This window comes from Hoplias malabaricus, chromosome 16, assembly GCF_029633855.1.
Source record: "Hoplias malabaricus isolate fHopMal1 chromosome 16, fHopMal1.hap1, whole genome shotgun sequence".
NCBI classification, from domain to species: Eukaryota; Metazoa; Chordata; class Actinopteri; order Characiformes; family Erythrinidae; genus Hoplias; species Hoplias malabaricus.
Genome location: NC_089815.1, coordinates 21,753,137 through 21,774,670, shown reverse-complemented (window position 1 = coordinate 21,774,670; position 21,534 = coordinate 21,753,137). Strand labels below are relative to the sequence as shown.

The window sequence follows — 21,534 nt, the reverse complement described above, 5'->3', positions numbered from 1 at the left end:
TATATGTGTGTGTGTGTGTGTGTGTGTATGTATATATATATGACCAGAGGTATTCAAATTTTTGAACATGATGTTATATATTGGTTTATATAACTCTAATAGAAAAGCAGTAATAATTTTACTTATCCAGATCTTCCCTTTTTTCTTCAGGATCCCATCAGGAACCGATGGCTGGATGGAGTATGTTCCCATCTCTGAGAAGAAGAACACTTCTAGGATTATGCTGCAGCACCTCAGAGAAGGTGAGTTGGTGCCTTACAGAGATAAAATGTAATGAGGATATTTACCCACTAGAGAAATGACTCTGAGCCAAGTGTGTCTCTGTGTGTGTCTCTGTGTGCGCAGGGGGTCCATTGATATATGAGAACGTTCGTGTTGAGCAGAATTCACTGGATCTTAACGGCAGTCAGAGAGTCGTCTTTGATGATGTCATTTCTGAAGATGAGTGTTCAGAGCTGAAGCTGCTGGCACATGTGAGTATTTGTTGGCTACGTTTAGAGTTGTTACAACCCTTCCAGTAATAAAAGCTTGACCATGTAATCCTCCAAATAAACAACTGGGTAATAATCGTATGTCATAAAAGTATTAAAAGTATAGATATAACTTTTAAACATAAAGAAATAAGATATAGATCACAGGGCTTAGTGGTTGAACGTTATCATACTCTACTATCTCTGTGTTTGACCAACTGTGCACCATTGCATCAATTCACTCTCAGAACGAAACCTCGTTGCTCCAAAAACAACTTTTTAGAAGATGCTTTAATTTTAATGTAAATCAATTTTTGCTTATTTTTACAGCAATTCTTAATTAATTACAGAAATGAATTTTACACAATAATTAAAGGGCAATTGAGATTTTTAAATCTCCATTTTAGAGAAACTTCTTGTGATGAGATTTGTCGTAATTATTCAGTCTTAATAACTGTTTGTCTTTTTGTATTTTCCCATGGACCCTTTCAAAACAATTTTGCTCCTAATACAGACCATTGGCTTCACTCATTTTTGGTGCATTTCTGGATTTTTCGCAGTATCACAGTCTGTGTATTAATTTATTATAAAATACGTTCCTTAAATCAGTGATTTGCAACTTAATTCAGCTGTGATCACCACACAGAGGATGATGGGAAATCACTGCTGGGAGATTGTTTCAAAAATGTGTCCTCAATAATATTATCAATAATCATCAATAATAAAGCTTTTATTTCACTATCCCTCCAAACATGAAGCTGCCTACTACTGCTAGAAGACCTTGCCACATATGATGCCACCAACAGGAAGGAAACAAGCATGTTACTTAGAACTTGGACTGTTTAGCAAATACTGCTTGGCCTGAAAACAACAGAAGCTCATACAAGCACAAACCACAGACCAAAAACAAGTGCTACTTTATAAAAAAAGAAATTTAGCCCACTCAGTATCTGTTCCTCTGTGATGTTACTGAGAAGTTTACATCCAGCTCTCGAGCCTGTTACACTGCAGGAAAACACTAATGAACTGAGGTGCACTGCCAGTTTTTGGTGATTGACATTAAGGTTTTATATAAAAGTATTTAAAAAACATAACCGTATTACGTTTCTATGGGGTATGACATTTTTTCATTGTTTAGTTTAAAGCAATTTTTAGTTGTGTTTAAGTAGTGCTATTTAAACTGTGTGATGGGGTGGCGTGAATGAGAGGTGGGATTGAAAAAACAAGTATGGGATATTAAATACCTACCTTTTCAAAAAAGCTTTTGGTTAATTGCTCACTTTCAGGTTACTCCTTCTCTACTAGTGTTCGAGCTGGTTTTCATATTATCACTGTTCTGGTTCCTTCCAAGGTTTCTTCCTCGTGTGCCGAGGGAGTTTTTCCTTGCCACTGTTGCCCCTGGCTTGCTCATAGGAGGCTTGGATCTTTTTAAAGCTGCTTTGTGATGACTTTTTGTTGTGAAAAGCGCTACAAAAATAAAATTGGATTGATTGATTGATTGATTAATTGAAATATGTAAACCACCCTGTCATAAAATAAATAGTCTGTTGAGTAATTCAAGATCATGGACTATAGGCTGCATATGGATCCATAGATGAGGAGAGGAATGTTATTTTAGTTATTTATTATTATTAATACGAGTAATTTAACATTCATCTTCTTATTTATTCCAGACAACGACTTTGGCCGGAGATGGATACAGAGGGAAGATGTCCCCACACACACCAAATGAAAAATTTGAAGGAACAACTGTGCTAAAAACATTGCAGGTGAAATGGCAGTTTTCTTTTGGATCTGACGTGAATTTTGTTAATTCCAACTCTTGTACCTTTTAATATCACCTCTGTAACCCCATATACTAATCTTCTGCTTATGGTTGCAGTATGGTTATGAGGGACGTGTCCCTTTGAATAGCGCCCGTCTCTTTTATGAAGTCAGTGAGAAGGCCAGGAAGATCGTCGAATCCTACTTCATGCTCAACTCCACCCTGCATTTCTCATACACTCATCTAGTGTGTAGGACAGCTATCACAGGTATGATATGTGCTTTAATAAATCACTGTCACAGACTGAGAGAAATACCAGTACTACAGCACTGTTTAAACAGACACCAGTTTTAATATGTTTACTGAATGTGTTTAAATATAAAAACAAATCAGAAGCTATAATTTTAATGTATCCACTTTATCTGTGTTTTCCAGTATGCAATGCGTCCACTTCCTGCCCTTCATTGTAGCCTCTTCTTTGTTTTGATTTGCACAGTTTCTTCTTTTGTGTATGTTTCCTTTCCTCAGTCACGGCTGCTTATCTTTTCAGACCCTGTACGTTGAGTTGTCCTCTCACAGCCAAAGAGGAAACTCTTGTTTTTCTCACATATTTCCCTTGATCATCGTTTCCTTTCCTTATGCAAGAGAACGATCTTGTATCTACTCTCCTCAGAAATGTCTCCTGAGAAAAAAGACCTTGTGGTTAAAGGCTGTTTCTACAAAGCATTAAATTGAAGATGGGTGGTCTCTAGCACTTCGTGATCCCGAAAGGTTTCGATTAAAAGACCAGTCTTTTTTTTTCCTCTCATCAGGTCAACAGGATCACAGGAATGACCTCAGTCATCCAATCCATGCAGACAACTGTCTGCTGGACCCAGAAGCTAATGAGTGTTGGAAAGAGCCTCCAGCTTACACCTACAGAGACTACAGGTAGGGATTGCCGTTACTAAAATGACTTCCATCATCATTTTGGCTTAGAGCGGGTTCTGTGTTAAAGATCACAGACACCTGAAATCATTTTAAAAATATTTACAATCATTTTAAATTATTATTAAATAAATATTTACACTCCACCAAAAACAATGAAAGGTTTTCAGTGCATACATAAAAATGTAACATTTTATTTACAAGGAAATATTGGGGACTGGGAAATAATTAAATTAATTAAATAGGAAGAATGTGTTTTAAACAATGAAACAAAAAATATATATAAATATTATGGGCAGCTATGCATTCAGCTGCTACTCCTCCTCATGTTATACCAGAGCTTTGCTGGTTTACTGTAACAGCTCAAAACTTGTGGCATTTGATTAACTTGAATTGGCTTCGTCATTTTCAGTGCTCTGCTGTATCTGAATGGAGATTTTGACGGTGGAGAGTTCATATTCACTGAAATGGATGCCAAAACTATCACGGTATGAAGTTTAATGTCATTGTATCGAAGAGCAGCCTTTGTCTGTGAGAGTGAGTATATGATGAGTCACTGTGTAACAGTAGTGTGGTGTTGCAGGCGTCAGTAAAGCCACGCTGTGGGAGGATGGTGGGTTTCTCATCTGGGGGAGAGAATCCACATGGTGTTCGTGCTGTCACCAGTGGGCAGAGGTGTGCTGTAGCCATCTGGTTCACTCTGGATCCTCTCTACAGAGAACTGGTGAGACTTCAACAGCTCACAGAAATACTGAAGTACACTTTTTTACATGTGTTTACAAGCTAAAATGTGATTGGACACTAGCACTGTGTTTTGCTATAAATATATGCATATAATAAATGTTTTTATTGTATAATATTGCATTCACTAATGTAATATTTCTTTCAGTCCTGTGAGAGTCATCTCACTGGAACAAGGCTCTTTAAATAATAATAATATGTCGGGATTGCTTTGCAGGAGAGGCTTCAAGCTGATGAGGTAATCCAAGCCCTGGAAAACCAGCATCTCTCATCTTACATCAACCCCAAAGATGAGCTATAAATCGTGGAAGCTTTCCTTTCACATCCTTCTCTATTTATTTCATCTTCTGTGAAAGAACAACTTTATTTTTCTAATATTTGTTGTTGAAATGTGTTGTATTTTTCAGTCTGAAATATGAAAAATATGAAATGCTGGCCCTTATTCATCAAAACTGGGTTAAAACAAGCTCTTAACGACATACAATCTTTTCATCATCATGTGCCAGACAACCAGGATTATTTTAAATACATTTTACATGAAGCAAACCCTCATTCATGCTGATGTTTCAATAGTAAGCCACTGAATTGGTGGAATTCAGAGGCTCACAGGTTTCTAAGTGAAGCTTGAGGTTGAAGCTAAGTGCACTGCTCCAGACTTTATAGTGTTAAACTCACAACGACTGGAAATGTGAAATAAACAAAGTTTATAGACTTATTTATTTGATGCTACAATGATGTGATTGAGCCATGTGAATATTTTCCTAAAATAGTAGATTTAGACAATGTTTCACTGCATTGTATTAGAGGTTTTTACTGCTCTAGCTGTGTTTATTTTTTGTTTGTACTGTCAGTGTATAAAATTAAAGCACTGTGTAATGTCTATAAAACTGACTCGGTGTGAGATGTCAGTTCACAGGTAAAAATACCTCCATTTTGGTACTGAATCGCCATGTGCATAAATTATGAGTATTGATATTTTCTCTTTTTTTCGTACTATTATTGTTATTATAGATTATATTAATATTTTTTGATCATTTAAATTAAAGTAGCCTTTTTTCATGTTGTTAAATTATGATCAAATCTATATGCACTCATACCAGGTATAATATTGATCATAGATATATGCCCAGATTAAATGTGTGTGCGCTTGTTTGATACTTGCTTTTGACTCTATGCAACTTTGATGAATAAGGGCCACTCTGTGCTGTCACTTTGTTTCATTTTTGTGTTTTTTATGATGATATGACACACTTGGTGAATTGTATTTTTCAGAATCATATGGAAACTATACAGATGAATATAGGATGTAAATTCATATACATTTGGCAGATATTGTGATTTATTTATCCAAAAGTATTGTATTACATCAAAGTTATAAAGAAATAATGCGCTGACATTAAGAATTCTCAGACGATGTAATGCTTTCACCTGACACCATTTCTTCAACCTCTCTTTCTATGAAGCACTGTAACTTTTTTCCACGTTTCAGGACAATGTGAGTTGATTTGTCCTGGGGAAACAGGTAATTGTTTACAGAACTGACTCGACACTATGGTCTGCTCTGATCACAAACACACACCATAGCCTGTGTCAGCGTTGAACTTTTTTTAAGAAAAGATGCTATTTATTCCTGTTTCAAGGAATTTGAATTTAAATGTGGCTTATAGCAGTCCTTTCTTCTCAAATAATCTCCCTGTAATTCCTCACTGTGGGCACTGTTCTTCATTATGGCATTGCAGATCTTTTTTCAACTTGAGCTAATGTGTTTGATAAGGAGGATGGCCACTTTTTTCATTCATATTTATGTTTCAAGTATTTATGCTTAACATAATGCAAAAGGTATTTGCAACAATGTTTTTATCAATAAAGTTTTAAGTGTGCCTCTGTGCCTGGTTTATGTTCTATCTATCTATCAATCGATCTATCTATTATGAAACAGATCTTGAGCAATAATCTTTATTATTGAGAAGGTTATTATTTCCCTGTCCTGGAAGTTTTAGACACCACCCACTCGTTGTGCTCCCTGTTAAACACACCTTCTTTGTTGCTCCTCTTTGAAGATGTAAAACCAGAAGTAGTAACTCATTGCTGCACCGTTTGTGTTGGTCATGTTCTAGTCCTTCATTTACTTTTTATTTACTGGGTTCCAGTGCATCATGGGGCTTTACATCTTCACGCTGTCACTCTCACTCTGTGGACAGTTTCACATTCAATATTCAAAATGAGTGAATATTTGAAAAATAAAACATAGTGTATCCATTTGAACAGTAATTTAAATGTCTTTGTAGTGTATTCATTCAATTGAATATAAGTTTAGAAGGATTTGCAAATCATCGTATTCTGTTTTTATTGATGTTTTACACAAGGTCCCATCTTCATTGGAATTAGGGTTGTAAAACACTATATGACTCAGTATTAGGGTGACCAGATCTGAGATGGTGAAAAAGAAGACACGTCTCTGGGGATGGGGTGATGAGCTCTCGCCCCTCGCTGCCGTTGAATGCTTACCTAAACCTATGTGTGCTTTTAGGTCCCTTAAACCTTTATTTGCTACACATGGGAATTTCTTTTTTAATTAATCCGAGAACTTACATTTACGTTTCGGCATAGCTGCTCGAGATGAGGGTAGGTACATGAGCTTAGCCTGATGTAAACAAGGACTACATACGTGCAGACCGACCAATTTAATATTTACAGAGAAGGTTATCGACCAATAACGGTAGCTCTATCGTCAGACCGTCCAATCCGAAGATTTTAGGCTACTTCACCACACCCCCTTCTCACTCAAGCGAACCAATCGGAGTAGGGGAGGGTGGGACTAGTTTGAACGAAGCGCTTCTCGAAGTTCTATGTAAGCTCTAGAAAAACAAAATCCCGGACGTTTGTGAAATTCCGGCCGGACATTTTTTTAAGTCTAAAAAAAGAGGACGTGTCCGGGTAAAAGATGACGTCTGGTCACCCTATTCAGTATAAACAACAATAAATAAAGCATTTGAAGTAGCAATCTGTTTTTCTCAATGAACTGGGACATATTTAATAAGTGAGCTGAGAGTAACAGGTGCACCAGTGGACTCCTCAGACTTTGCAGCCTTGAACCTTATAATGTTTGAAGTAGAACTCCTATGAATTAACATACTGGTGCTGATTAATTATTTGTGTGGTGTTTAAATAGAACAAATTCCATATGTTTAATAAGCGTTCAGTGTTAGAAACACTGGAACTAGGTCTCTTTTGCTGTGTTAAAAAAAATTCGTAGAAACTTCATGCAAATAAAGACCTCTTAACTTCTCTAAGATTAATGTAGTTCTCTTTGCTCTTTTCTGCATTAAAATGAAGTTTGGTACTGAGTCCTTAAAATGATTGAACCCCAAATTGTACTTTGCCTTCCCCAGTTTAAAAGCTGACTGGAAATGAAGAGCCGTTTCTATTTATTTCATCTCATGATTAGAGCAGGTATATTTTGGTATTGTTTGAAGCGTGTAATGTTGTTTCAGTCTCTGAGAATATGAAATAATGTGGGCTGACACTTTACATTTCGTGTTTTCAGGCTCAGTTTTTGTATAATTTTTAATCAAAGGAGTGATTTTAAGTCTTTAAAATCTAAAATTAACAACAGACTATTTTAATCTGCAATTCAGAATAGTGGTATAGGAAATATGGAAATTGTTGTTTGATGTAATTCCGCCGTATAAAGCTGATCTAAGGTATGTTTCTGACTAATAATGAGAATGTTCTGCCTACAAAGGTAGACTAAAAAGGATATTCTACTTACTGTATACGCTTTGATATGCCACTCTCTGTGGGTGTTTGTTGGCACTACACTATCAAAGGGGAGAAACTTTTCCAAAATGTCTGCGTTATAATATTTGAAAGACGTAAACAAAGTCCAAGATTGATTTGTGTGAAGCGAAACGAGTTTTAGGTTCACTGGTCAGTGTCAGTTATATATGTTTATGATTTTGCTTAAAGGGACAATAGGTAATATTTTTACCTTAACATTACAGATTCAGGGGCGGCTGGTGGTGCAGCAGGTAGTGTCCAGGGATCTGGAGGTTGTGGGTTTGATTCCCGCTCCGGGTGACTGTCTGTGAGGAGTTGGTGTGTTCTCCCTGTGTCTGCGTGGGTTTCCTCCGGGTGCTCCGGTTTCCTCCCACAGTCCAAAAACACACGTTGGTAGGTGGATTGGCGACTCAAAAGTGTCCGTGAGTGTGAATGTGTGTGTGTCTGTGTTGCCCTGTGAAGGACTGGCGACCTCTCCAGGTTGTATTCCTGCACCCAATGATTCCAGGTAGGCTCTGGACCCCCGCGACCCTGAATTGGATAAGCGGTTACAGATAATGAATGAATTACATATTCAAAATAATTGTGATGCTTCACTGAGCTGTAATAAGGAAAACAGAGCCTCTGTTGTTGCTGCTCGGGGCTCGGCACTGTTGAAACTGCTCTATGTAACTTTTGGAGGAGGGTAGGAAAATATCCCCCTTCCTCCCACTCTCCCTTAATTTCAGGACAGTGCTGTAAAAATGTATTACGCTCTGCAAATGTAAGGGGAGCCCAGGAGCAAAAATACCACATACCACATCTAATGTTCCTTTAAGTGTCTTATTCAGGAGATTATGAGCTAGATCATCTGTGATATCTCCAAAAACCACTGGCTGGAGTTCAAGGCAGTATAATTAGCCTCACTCTTTTGGAGGGTAAAATGGCCTTCCCTCCAATCACTAAGCATGATGCTAAACAACACAGGCAATTGTAAATTTGTATAACAGGGCTGTGCTGTTAGTGTACTCCTCCAAGTGTGTTGATTTGTCCAGTGTCATTGTGTTAGCATTTGACAAGTTTGAAACTTTGCAGTGGCTAGTTTTCCTTGATAGCAATGTGTGACAGGGAAATGTTTCACACATGCTAACCTAGGGTGACCAGATGTCCTCTTTTACCCGGACATGTCCTCTTTTTTAGACTTAAAGAAATTGTCCAGGATTTTGTTTTTCTAGAGCTTACATAGAATTTCGAGAAGCGTTTCATTCACAAACTAGTCCCGCCCTCCCCTACTCCGATTGGTTCGCTTGAGTGAGAAGGGGGCGTGGTGAAGTAGCCTAAAATCTTCTGATTGGACGGTCTGACTGTAGAGCTGCCGTTATTGGTCGATAACCTTCTCTGTAAACATTTAATTGGTCAGTCTGCACGTCAGTAGTCCTTGTTTACGTCAAAACTCATCTGGAGCAGCTATGCCAAAACGTAAATGTAACTTCTCGGATGAATTAAAAAAGAAATTCCCATGTTTTGTGTAGCAAACAAATGTGTAAAGGACCTAAACACACATAGGTTCAGCTAAGTGAGAGCTCGTCACACCCCCACCTCTTTTTCTGCATCTGAGATCTGGTCACCCTAGCTAACCCATATGTTTTTACATGCTACCTGGAGGAGCTGTGTGTATATATATTAACTTTTAATATATTTAGAATAAAATACACTTGAAATGTTTCATTATAAAGAGCACAGAGTGGTTTACCCATTAAGAAAACTGTTCCTCCAACTGTAGAGTCATGTTTTTGAAGTCACTGTCACGTTCACAACACACATATTCAGGGTCTCAGTGGTGTTTCCATTCATGTCAGGAAGCGGTAGTACTTTGTGTAGGTTAGACTCGTCTACAAATTCACCTGGGTGTAAAAGAAAACAGTGGCACCATTCCCGACAGAACTGAAGTGTGCGGTATGATTTTCCACGCTGACAGAAATTGTATTGTAATGCTGTCTTTTCAGCATTATTTGTGTATGTCTGAAAGGTGCAGAAGACCTGTTGTTAGAAGTGAGAAATTACATTCTGCTCAGGCCTTTACCCTGTTCTGTTTTCTGTTTCAGGGTTTTGACCAATGTGGGTCTGTTGTTGTGTTGTTGGTTTATGAGGAGTTCCTATGAACATGCCAGTGAAATGAATTAGGCACATGTAAGTTTGTTGCGCAGTTTCATATTGGGTGTGCTGTGTAGTTTTGATTCTTCATTAGCCTTCATGTGGTTGACCTGTTTTCATGCCGTGTTTTCCAGCCCCTCTGCTTGTCTACTCAAACTGATATACGTCTGACATTTTCTCTTTACGTTTTTCTGAACTATTCTTTTGTGGTGTATGAATCACTTCAGAAAAAATATGTTCATTCTGCTCATTTTATATCTCTACTCTGTGCTTTTTTTTCCTCTTCCCACTTTAAAAATTAATTCCACTTCACTTTTTTCTCACGCTGTGGGAGGTCTACTTCTCACCTCCACCACCAGAGATCTCACACGCGTTTGTGGTAGCAATTTTTGAATGAATTGTTATTTTGAACTGGTTCACATTTGTGTAGATTAAATTGCCTTTTTGTTGAAAACCTTTTAAGTTGAGATATATTATGTTGTCTATCTAAGTTTAAAAATTTTTTTTTAAAAAGATCTGTAACAGAAATTAAAGTTAGAATGGGTTCACACTGGTGCTTTGTAATTGTTTGTTTTGTTCGTATATTATCACAGATGCGTTATATTTATAGATATAATTTTCCATAAAATTAGGCTGACCAGATCTGAAATGGTGGGGCGGGAGGGGGGGGGTTGGTACATGAGCCAATATATTATCGACCAATAACCGTAGCTCTACTGTCAGACCGTCCAATCCGAAGATTTTAGGCTACTTCACCACGCCCCCTTCTCACTCAATCGAACCAATCGGAGTAGGGGAGGGCGGGACTAGTTTGTGAACGAAACGCTTCTCAAAATTCTATGTAAGCTCTAGAAAAACAAAATCCCGGAAGTTTGTGAAATTCCGCTCGGACATATTTTTAAGTTTAAAAAAGAGGACATGTCCGGGTAAAAGAGGACGTCTTGGCACCCTACATAAAATATTCCATTTTGAATTAGGCCTGACCAACTACACACACACACACACACACACACACACACACACACACACACACACACACACACACATATATATATATATATATATATATATATATATAATTATTTGGAATCTGTTCGCAGCATTGTTTGTAGCTGGTACACCATTTAAAAAATATTATTATTATTATTATTATTATTATTATTATTATTATTATTGTTATTATAGTTTTATTCAATTTTGACACGTGATCATTTTGTTATTGAATATCATATAACTTTATGTTGTTTCATATTTAGAGAACTTTTTCATTCCTGCTTCGGTAAAGTCTGGAACTCTAATTATAGACTCACTGAACCGAATCTCACTGATATGTGAATCAGTCCTCGAGTCCTGCGCCCGACGTTTGATTCCCTGAAAGGAACCGTTCGAAAGAATCGACTCTAAACTGAACAGGTTTGTGGTGGCGACTGAAAGCTTCACGACCTTCAACTGTTCAGTAACTTCCCACGTTCATCTTGTTCCTCTATGGTCTTCAGTTTGACCACAAAGAAACCTGCAGAGCGAACTATAACTGCTCAGAAATAAGCCCACAAAGCCCGTAGCATCAGGTCCATCACCTTTCACACCCAGTCGTTAGAGGATTTTAACATTGTTTTGGCAGTTTGTTACTTTCCACTGATGCAGTTGTGACTTGTTCGAAGACTCTTGGCGCGTTGTCGATTTTTTATAGATTTTGTTTTCTAGTCAGACAGAAGCTTCTGGACACAGCTTTAGAGAAATGGACTGGTTCTGTCGCTGGAGTTTTCTGCTGCTGTTCACAGGTCAGTAAACTTACTGCTATGCTACAAAAGTAGTAACAGTAACGGTCGATGTCTACCATATAAAATATTTTGTATGAACTAAAATTAGTTTATTAAAGGTAATTGCTCAAGAATTACATATTAATATGAGTTAATTACATATTAATAGTCAGTTAGTGGTTATAAACAACGAAATTAAATGAAAACGTTGAACTGTTCTGTCTGCTGACTTTGAATACAAATCTAATCTAATCTGTAGACTATGACAGAAAAGGGGTCAGCGTTGACTTAAATATATGCGTTATAACTGTTCTATTATGATTCTAATAAGGTTTTTGAGATATATTTATTACCAATTGTAAATAAATATATACTATTTATAAGCCATGTATTATGGTTGTAAAATTGTATATGGAGAAATATAACTAATAATTGACTAATGTACAGTAAATGAGTTTATTATTTGTTGTTTTTGTTTCATTACCTCCATCAGTTAAGATTTCCATTAGCTTTTTATTATGATCCACTGGTTTTGAGGACACTGTTTAAAATGTATCGTTTAATTTATAGCCATCATTTTTGTCCTGGTGAATGAAATGTATTCATTATTTACTTGTTTATATATCATGAACTATTCATTTCCATAAAGAATTTATACATTATTTGTCTTACATCTCTGTAGAATATTTGGGAAGAACACATTAAAACCAAATAATAACAATTACAGCAATCCACTCCGATTGTGTGAATAATAATATCCATAAGATCCAGGGGAAAAACTTACAAAACATCCAGAAAGAATTCATTTCTTTTCGAGAACTGTCTAGTATTTCATTTTATTCTCCCTAAATTAAAGATGTGCGTTGTGAATGATGAGCAACTTGTACATGGAAAACTCAAACAGTTATAAATGTTGAGTAAATGTTCTTTAGACTCTTCAACATATATTTTTTTTCACAAAATTTCAATCTAACTTTGTGCTCTTTTCCACAGTGGGATCCATAATTAAGAGCACAGTTCAGGACACATTACCGAGACCTACAGTACCAGAGAGGGTGGAAGTGTGCTTAGGATCTCCTGCAATCATCAACTGCACTTTCCTGATAAATGCAGAAGGACTCAAAGTGAAATGGTTCTTCGGACATTACTCGCCCAGTGCCCAGATACAACCCAGCGAACGTTTTCATATAGAAAAAGGAAAAACGTGGACAAGCCTGAAAATTCTAAATGTTACATTCAATGACCGCGGACAGTATTTTTGCAAGCTGACACGGGACATTCCTGTACTTGACACCATTTTCAGTAATGCAACTCAGTTAATCGTCATTGGTAAGTACACCTTCAGTGAGTGAAGAGTTCAGTGGGATTTAAAAAAATGTGAGAGATTCTGGAAGAGTGAACAAAGTGGTGTTAAAGGATCTATAGACATTTACACATTTATTTAGTGACATTATTTTATCATTTTCAGAGTTTATCACTGTAAAATAATAAGTATTAATGTAAATGTATTAAATTTTACAGACTTCACACCAGAAGGGGACCCAAAATGTAAGACATCTTAACTAACATGATGAGTTAGCAATAAAGAGGATATCCGTTTATCCCATCTTTAGGTTAATCCTGAGTTCTTGTGTAATGTATGTGTACGTAGCTTTGAAGAATTTTTCAGATATCTCTTTAATCACTGTGATATGATCTCATGACCACAGAACTCTGAATTACTTCACAATACATATCTGCCTTCCTGTTATCTCGTTTGTGTCAGATTCTCTGTCAGACAGTGGCCCTGAAAATAATACAACGACTGCAGCACCAGCTACAACTTGTGGTAAACTTTCAAACATTTTTTTTCTGTGTCCACTGCATATTTTATGTAGTCACCCAATGCATAAAGTAGAATATTTTGCAGAAGTTGGTAGAGTTTTTCTGCTGATTCCAGGTGACAACCTGAAAATGAGGCATATTAATATTTACAGCATTTTCACAGATAATGCCTTTAGTTTGAATTTGCAAAAAGTGGGAGTTCACAATGTTATAGAAACTTTTGAGAGTGCGTAGGACTTCTCTGGAGAAACTTTCTCTACAGCAGAGTGGTTCTCAGTTCCACTTCTGGAAACATCACACATTACATAAGTTGTATTTTCACTGTGCTATTCACGTGTGTGTCTTGTAATCAAATTCTTCTAAACACGTAGCTGACACGCTTAAATGAGACACCCTGCTTCATTAAGATTTCACCAACAAACCACTTGAGTACACTACATCAAACTGTTACTGTCCAGACAGAAAAGAAAACTGAAATAAAAAAATATAAAAAAAAAAAAAAAACATGTCAATAACAACACTGCAAGGATTAAATGTTATTCAAATCCAGACAGCGAGTTTATATTGGTCCACTGGCATAAAAAGGCTGGCACACCACTGACTGTAGACGACTGCTGGTCCACCATCGGAGCACTCAGATTACTGTCCTGTACCGGATATAACTCATTTATAATCTCCTCAAACAGATTTTAAATTCACAGAGACTTTTATTCTGGAAAACACACTAATACAAATATTACCAACAACTATGAGAGATATAATAATGAGTATAAGCCTGATATAAAATGATTATGCTAAAAATGTTGACACTGTGCTGATTAAAATTATTTACTAATCTTATTTATAAAGAATAACAAAAAGAAACTAATGAAGGAAAAAAATATAAACTGGACTGTGAATGAAAAAGTGCCTAAATGTGGCATTTTGTCTAAAATTCTGTTTAATCACCAGTGGTCCGCCCAGAAAAATGCTGTGCAAAACACTAGTGGACCTCCAACTTTGCCCTCAGTGGGCCAACAGTGGTCCGCCGTCTCCTTGCTCTCAGGGTAGTGAGATACAAATTATGGTAAATCTTTTTCAAAGTCAAACTGATAGATTCACTTTTAATAATTATCATATTAAACATTAGATGGTGTTTAGATAGTGTGTCAGTAGTCAGTTGAAGACAGAAATAAATCCTGGAAAAAAAATTGACCATGAGTTAAAAAAAAGAAGCTGATTTTTGATTTTGTAACGTGATGTTTGAACAACAGTGGATTCAAAGCCTTTGTGAACAAACACAGCCTCGAATAATCTCATGGTAGTTTTCGGACATGTGGTTTTAAATCGTGCCGTGTGACCAGTAGCATGCCGTTATCACACTGTATAGTGTGGGCTTTCTTCAGTTTACGATGTGTTAAGGTCAGAGCGCACTGACCGGACGAACACCAACAAAAGCGAACGAACGTTCAGATGGTGTGCCACGGCTTTTTGTTTTTGTTAGTTTTTGTACGGAAATGTTTGTTTGAATTCGACATTTTGAAGTCGTACGTGGTGAAGTTTGGGAAGTTGACCATGAATGTACACTTTTTCACACTTACGATGTTTTTTTTTACGTCAATTGCCGCACCGGAGCAGTGTAAATGTACCGTTAATACAAACTTTTCAGTGCGCAACTGCATCCAGCACGTGCGCCCACGGTTACCATAGTGACCAGTTCACGAATTCCGAGTTTTAGCTTATTTTCCTAAAGTCTTTGATAATGCCATTGTTCGAACAGCGGAGAGAGAGAGAGAACACCGCTTGTCAGATGGGAAACAGAAAAAAGAGATGTGTGTATGATGATTTATATCATCAGAACCTAGGTCTGTAATTTTCCAACTCGTGTTACAAAATATTCATCAATCCCCATTGTCTGTCTTCTTCAGTTTCTCCTGGCTTTCTAAAACAACTGCCGACTGCCAACTACAAATTTTGGGGTTTCTCTTAGAAGGTTTGGTCAGTGTGCCTGGGCTTAAAGACCCATTTTTGAACAAGAGGCTTGCGTATGCGAAGAACTTTACACACAAGGGAAAGTTGCTCTACAGATCTTCATTGTTTTTTCTAGGCTCTTTAAATTATGAGGAGGTTCTTTAATCTTTAAAAGGTAACACACACCTTTGTCAAGAACAGTCTCCACTGGAAGGGTTTTCGAAAACTAAAGTATTTTTTCTATAACACTGCATACAGAAACCCCTTTTTGACACTTTTTGCAAACTGTCCATAAGTGTAGAGGTAGAAAAACTGTCGATTCAGCGAGTTGATTCATTGATTCAGTTCTTTCCTTAAAGATTCAGCATTACACATTTTAGTGTTACATTGCAGGAAGTATATCGTCCAGGCTTACATTTTTATTAAATAAAAGAAGTAAAAGAAAAGAATCAAGGTCAGATCATTATATTTTTATTAGTGGTTTCAATTAATGCTAGTGCCCCCTTGTATTTCTGTAAGGGCGAAAAAACGTGCAGTGAGGTATGGATGATACACTGGCTAGGGCAAAGAGATTGGTAGTTTTTATATTATCTTAGTGTAATTTTGATTATTTATTTGTTAGCATCTATAATTTTGTTGAGTAACTGTTTCAGTAAGAGCTTTAACAACACGATAAAGCTCAGACACAGAAGTTTTAATAGAGAAAATTAACGCTACTGTAGTGCAGCTCACGGGTCAAACACTCAACACAGCTCCATATTCCAGCTTTAGTAAACTTGTAAGAGATATATGGGTGGATTAAGTGAGATAGGAGCACAGGAGCAGGGCTGTGTGTGTGTGTGTGTGTGTGTGTTACACTTTCCAGATTAGAGGCTTGCATTAATGCGTTAATGACAGCACTAGTTTAAACCTATTGCACATGAAACAAAAACGTAGCTAGTGTTCATCAAATGAAACAAATCAAACAGTAGAAGATGGGAAAAAAGTAAAAGAAATGTAAATATATGTTTTGAGATTCCCAGGTATTACAGATGTATCTTTTACAATGATGGATAATTTGCAAAATATGCTTTATATGAAATAAATTATCATGGCATTTAGTGATATGCTTTTAAGATCCAGTGTCGTAGTCACACCGCTCCAGGGACCTGGATGTTTTGGGTTCAAGTCCCGCTCCGGGTGACTGTCTGTGAGGAGTTTGGTGTGTTCTCCCTGTGTCTGCATGGGTTTCCTCCCACGGTCCAAAAACACACGTTAGTAGGTGGATTGCCAACTCTAAAGTGTCTGTAGGTGTGTGTGTGTGTGTGTGTATGTGTGAGTGTGTCGCCCTGTGAAGGACTGGTGAAACAATGAATGAATGATCAATTCTAAGTTTCATGAGTATTTTGAAATCATAAATATATTGACCTCTACAATGAAGAATACATTAGTGAAGAAAATTACTTTTACTTTTAACCAATATTGTTAGTCTGAATCTTTCCCTATACCATGTTAGTCACAGACTCACTTTGTATTCATGTTAATCACTTTATTATTAAGAGTGCATCAAATATCAAATAACAGAGCTGTAGAAACTTCAGTTCCTGAGCTGATAGATTTTGGGTTTACTAAAAAATTCCACTGCAGTTACTTAGTACATAAGTAGTATTTTGACCTGCTACTTTTATACTTCAACTCAAATAGTTTTTAATGAGCTACTCTCACTTTAACTTCATTGCCATTATTTTAATCTCTCAAATCTCCTGATTCCTCCAGCAGGTTCTCAGGACACCTCAAATGTACCGTCTCCGCCTTGGTGGGTGTGGACAGCCTTAGCGCTGACATGTGTTCTGCTCATAATCGTCGGGGTCATTATACAGAGGATGTTCTGCCGAAAAAGAGGTATGGAAAAACCTTCAGATTAATAAAGACATATAGGCAGGAGTAACAGAAACACAGGACTGTACAGGCACTGACTGGCTGACTTTCTTACTTTCAGGGGAAACGTAAGTGTTTTTCTACCCAATCCTTCTTTGCTGAACCAGTAACCTACAGTCAGTCACCACGAACCATCTTTTTGATGTACTTCCCAATGCTTCCCAGTAGTTACTTCCAAGATAGCTAATTTGGTGATATGGTGACTGTGGTGGTCTCTCGTTGCACTGGCATCCACCTGGCGTCACTGCTGTTGTTCCATCCTCTAATATTTGAAAACATCACTCTATTAAAATGATGGGGTAGTATGGTGGTCCTCCAGCGTCCCTACAACACATCTTCATGGCCTTGAGGTCATTGGTTCAAACCTCACATCAGGTCACTGGATGTCAGGACGCCACATGACCTTCCATAGTCCAAAAGAACAAATTGTCCAAAGATATTGTCCATGCCATATCCAGTGTTTTGTGGTAGATTCTGGACCCAATGCAGCGTTAACCAAGATGAAGTGGCTACAGAAAATGAAGGAATGAATAAAATGAATCTATCCCTTCAGTAGGTATAGAAATCATCAAGTCATTGCATTTTATGAAGTCATCAAGATTGGATGACAATGACAGAATGGACAAAGCTGCCATTTTATATTTGTAGTTTTATTTATTTTTTTTCTTGCAAATCAATTCCTGATGGTTTTTTTTGGAACTACATCATTTTTGAAACTGTAAACGCAATATAATTATCTTCATTTTATATCGTCATTTTGACTACAATATTTATAGTTATTGACTGAAAAAAAATCACATTTTACCAAGTGAAATAATCTCAAATCGAATCAATATATACTTAATAATTCTCATGATCAGAATACCGAAGATGTCTAATCCTATTGACAGACAATTTGACTTCTTCCAAGAAGCATTTTAAAAAATTGCTGTGGCAGTGGTGCAGCGGTAATGGCCCTGTCTGCTCTGTACAGACAGTGCATCCTGCTAAGGCACCAGGTGTTGTGCTGTTTGGTGTTGGTTGCAGGGGGAGCCCTGATGGTATCTGGCTGTGAAGTGGGGCACAGGTTGGGTGCACCGTCGGATTTTATTGTTATGACAGTTGCAATATAATGAGACACTTTCTCTAGATAAGTCCAAATGAAAAACAAGAAGACAAACAAATACCCCAGGCCTGTTTGTGGGGTATAGCATTGGTTTCTGGTTTCTGGTTTCTGCTTTTGTTTCTAAGTAAATGGACGCCTCTGAAAATGACTGCTGTTCCTTGACCGTACACTACCGGTGTGTAGTTTAAGAATAACATCAGGTAGAAAACTGACTTGAAGGCAGGAGGTAAGATTACTGAATGTGGTTGCATTTGAAAAATATATTTGCAGCTCCAGAGCAAGGTTTTTTTATTTGAGGTAAGACAAGCTCTTTCCTGGCTTGTGTTGAAGCGCTGAATGAGCGTGTAGGTGGTGTGTGGTTAGAAAGACTCAGACTCATGAGCAGATGGAGATGTCAATTGCAGATACAACAGAGTGCCTGAGTCTGCTTGTGGTTACAGTGCTGGTGTGCAGCATGTGAATGCAGACAAGCTGTTTGTCCTCTTTCTGAGACCCTTATCTTGCAAACTGCAGAGCTGACCATTTGATAACAACGATAAGGAAGAAAACTTGGGGGTAAGGGATGTGAAAAAAACTGTGTCACAATACATTTTTACGATGCGTGATAGAAGTCGTGATATTTGATAACGTGGCTGTAATGACACATTTATATCACTCTAATATCACTCTATGACACTCTAATATCTGTCCAGTGAGCTGATCATTATTCAGCATTATAATAATAATTATAATCCATTGAAAAAGGACTACTTACCTTCTGCTTTTAATTAAACACATAGTTGGTTAAGCTCATAGTCACCGGCGAAATCAGAAAAGATTACTGTAACAGAATTTTCCAAAATAATTATCAATTTTTTTTCCCACCTATAGAAAGAGAATGAGATTTTTTTCACATTATTTGACTGTTTTGGAGTTTATCACTGATCTTAACATATATAATTCATATTTATTTTACTGCATCCCAAGTTGAGCTCTTCCATACGTTCCGTGCAAGAATAAATGGTAATTTCATTGTAAAATAAATTTTGTTGTATAATCTGCAAAAAAAGCATGTTATGCTGGACACCGTTTGTTTTCTGTGACTGCTGTATGTAGACACAGCAATATAAATGGTTATCGGCAACGACTGACAAGTAACGCATGGACAATTTTTCAAGCGCTCTGAAGTGACACGGCTGTTTAAACACGTATTAACTTTTTAAAAACGTATTTGGGGGTATTTTCCATGAAAACTGTGTCATCAGTTGCCAGACTAAAAGAGAGCAACTGGGCCAGTTCTCTGTGGATGAGTTACAAAGTAGAATTGGCAGTAGTTTAAAAAGATGTGGTGGCTGGCTTCACATTTCTTAGAAGAAACATTCCCCGTCCCAGCTTTGTAGGTAAAATTGAACCAAACAAAAAACATATGGACAGGATTTTGAAAATCTGAGTTACATGATGGGGGTGCGAATAGCAATCAATAATGTCAGTTAAAGAGAAGCAATACAAATACATGGGTTTGTGGTGTCCGTTTTCAAAATAAGAGTTTTAATTGTGTGCCCAACATTTTACTTATTCAGTTTATTCAAATATATATTTAATGCAAAGCATTCAATTTCGCACCATCTGCACAACATTATTGTTTCTTTGTTTATTGTGCAGCTAATGATTTCAGGACGTCACCAAAGGCTCAACATCAGCGCTTTTCAGGGACTTGTGAAAAGTTGTGTCAGTCAAAAGGATGGTAATTTTATTAGTCCAAAATAAAAATGCAGGATTAAAAATAAAAAAGCCTCACAAAAGATTTGACAAAATAAAGAGTTGCCGTTATAAGAATGGGTTTTTAAGTGGAGGAGCCCAGCGACACGTGTTCACAAACAGCGAGGAAGTTTATCTTTGTTGGATTAACAGTAGCTGAGCTAATCAGACTTATAAAAGTGAATGTGAGAAACAGTGTCTGAGGTAAAAATAGTGACTGAGGTTTTGACAAAATTTTTGTGAGAAAAAAAATCCAAAAGTTCTCTCTCTCTCTCTCTCTCTCTCTCTTTCTCTCTGTATTTTTTCATAATTATCATAGCCTTTCCCCATTGGCTCCTTCTGCATTGACCAGTGAATGTCCACTTACAGTCCGGCCACATGTTCTGATATCAATCATACAGTGGCTTCATGGGTTTGTTTTTCATAGTCTTGATTTATTGTGCTTCCAACTTGCTGTGTATTAAACAAACAGCCAACAAAAGTGTGTGTATTGTTGCAGAGAGCCCGATTTATGAGAACACAAGGACATTTGCACAGAAGGACTGCTCCCCACAGCCGAGAACAGCAGCAGAAAAAGGAAAACTATCCAAACAGACTAACCCTCTGAAATCACATGACTACATGAGTCATCCCAGAGGCAGATAAACGAAGATAAACAGAAATACACCTCTGTTTGGACTGTTCTCTATTCACTATTCACTGTGTGATGTAGCTTTCTGCTTTGATGAAATGCAGCCCTGCACATTCTTTATTCAGGCTGCTTTGTCATAATAAAAGAATGATCTGTATCTGTGAAATTTCTGCTAATATAACGAACAAAAATCTGATTTAAAGTCATACTTTGTCTAATGGATTTTGAATGAAATCAGTAAACACATCAATCTGTAGATTCACACAGCAATGCATTAATTAATGTTTCCTAATCATGATGTAAATGGTAAAGTGAATATAAATATGCTTTGAAAATGTAATTTAATAAATATATTTATAAATCTTTTTATTGTATCTGTTTAATCTTTGTTTTTTTTACCTTTATTTGACATAATTCTATAACTGATCATGTGTATGTAAATTCTATTTTTGCCTTTAAACCCATCATTAGATGTTGTGAATCCCTTACAGCTCAGCTGACTATTCATATCAACATTTTAAACATTTCTTGACTTTTAAAATACAATTTACAGAACGTTTGAATGTTTTTAGGTTCCTTTCTGATACCTCCGAAAAAAAATGTTGATGCAGGTGTCCAACAGCGTTAGTTCAGTGCTTCCACCTAGTGGAACACCTCCATTATTGCTCCTGAATGGCTTGAAATGTTGAAAGGGCATTTTTTTTACCCTTGTGAAAATGTTCTATCCTAGATTAACATTGCAGTCATTTCACACTGTTTAGGAACAAGATGTCTGAAAATTGTAAAGACCCACT

At 36.9% G+C, this 21,534-nt stretch overlaps 2 protein-coding genes across 5 annotated transcripts in view; both read left to right on the top strand.

Moving 5' to 3' along the window:
* p3h2 (prolyl 3-hydroxylase 2) overlaps positions 1-5,777 on the top strand; it is a 52,980-nt gene extending 47,203 nt beyond the window's left edge. The window contains exons 8-15 of the mRNA XM_066647381.1: positions 151-242; positions 346-473; positions 2,144-2,239; positions 2,353-2,503; positions 3,048-3,165; positions 3,575-3,650; positions 3,746-3,886; positions 4,121-5,777. Coding sequence (XP_066503478.1) covers positions 151-242; positions 346-473; positions 2,144-2,239; positions 2,353-2,503; positions 3,048-3,165; positions 3,575-3,650; positions 3,746-3,886; positions 4,121-4,204 — 886 coding nt within the window. The 3' untranslated portion in view covers positions 4,205-5,777. The remainder of the gene's footprint in view (positions 1-150; positions 243-345; positions 474-2,143; positions 2,240-2,352; positions 2,504-3,047; positions 3,166-3,574; positions 3,651-3,745; positions 3,887-4,120) is intronic.
* Positions 5,778-11,293: 5,516 nt separating this feature from the next.
* LOC136672212 (uncharacterized) lies at positions 11,294-21,061 on the top strand. 4 transcript variants are annotated; one of them, XM_066648192.1, is made up of 6 exons: positions 11,294-11,597; positions 12,570-12,905; positions 13,098-13,124; positions 13,342-13,404; positions 17,109-17,231; positions 20,609-21,061. In XM_066648192.1, exons 1-6 carry the CDS (start codon positions 11,555-11,557, stop codon positions 20,752-20,754), a joined length of 738 nt encoding a protein of 245 aa, XP_066504289.1. In that variant the 5' UTR covers positions 11,294-11,554; the 3' UTR covers positions 20,755-21,061. The 4 variants fall into 4 exon arrangements, with proteins under 4 accessions (XP_066504289.1, XP_066504288.1, XP_066504291.1 ...); XM_066648191.1 differs by having other exon boundaries at positions 17,106-17,231; XM_066648194.1 differs by lacking the exon at positions 13,098-13,124.
* Positions 21,062-21,534: the final 473 nt, after the last annotated feature.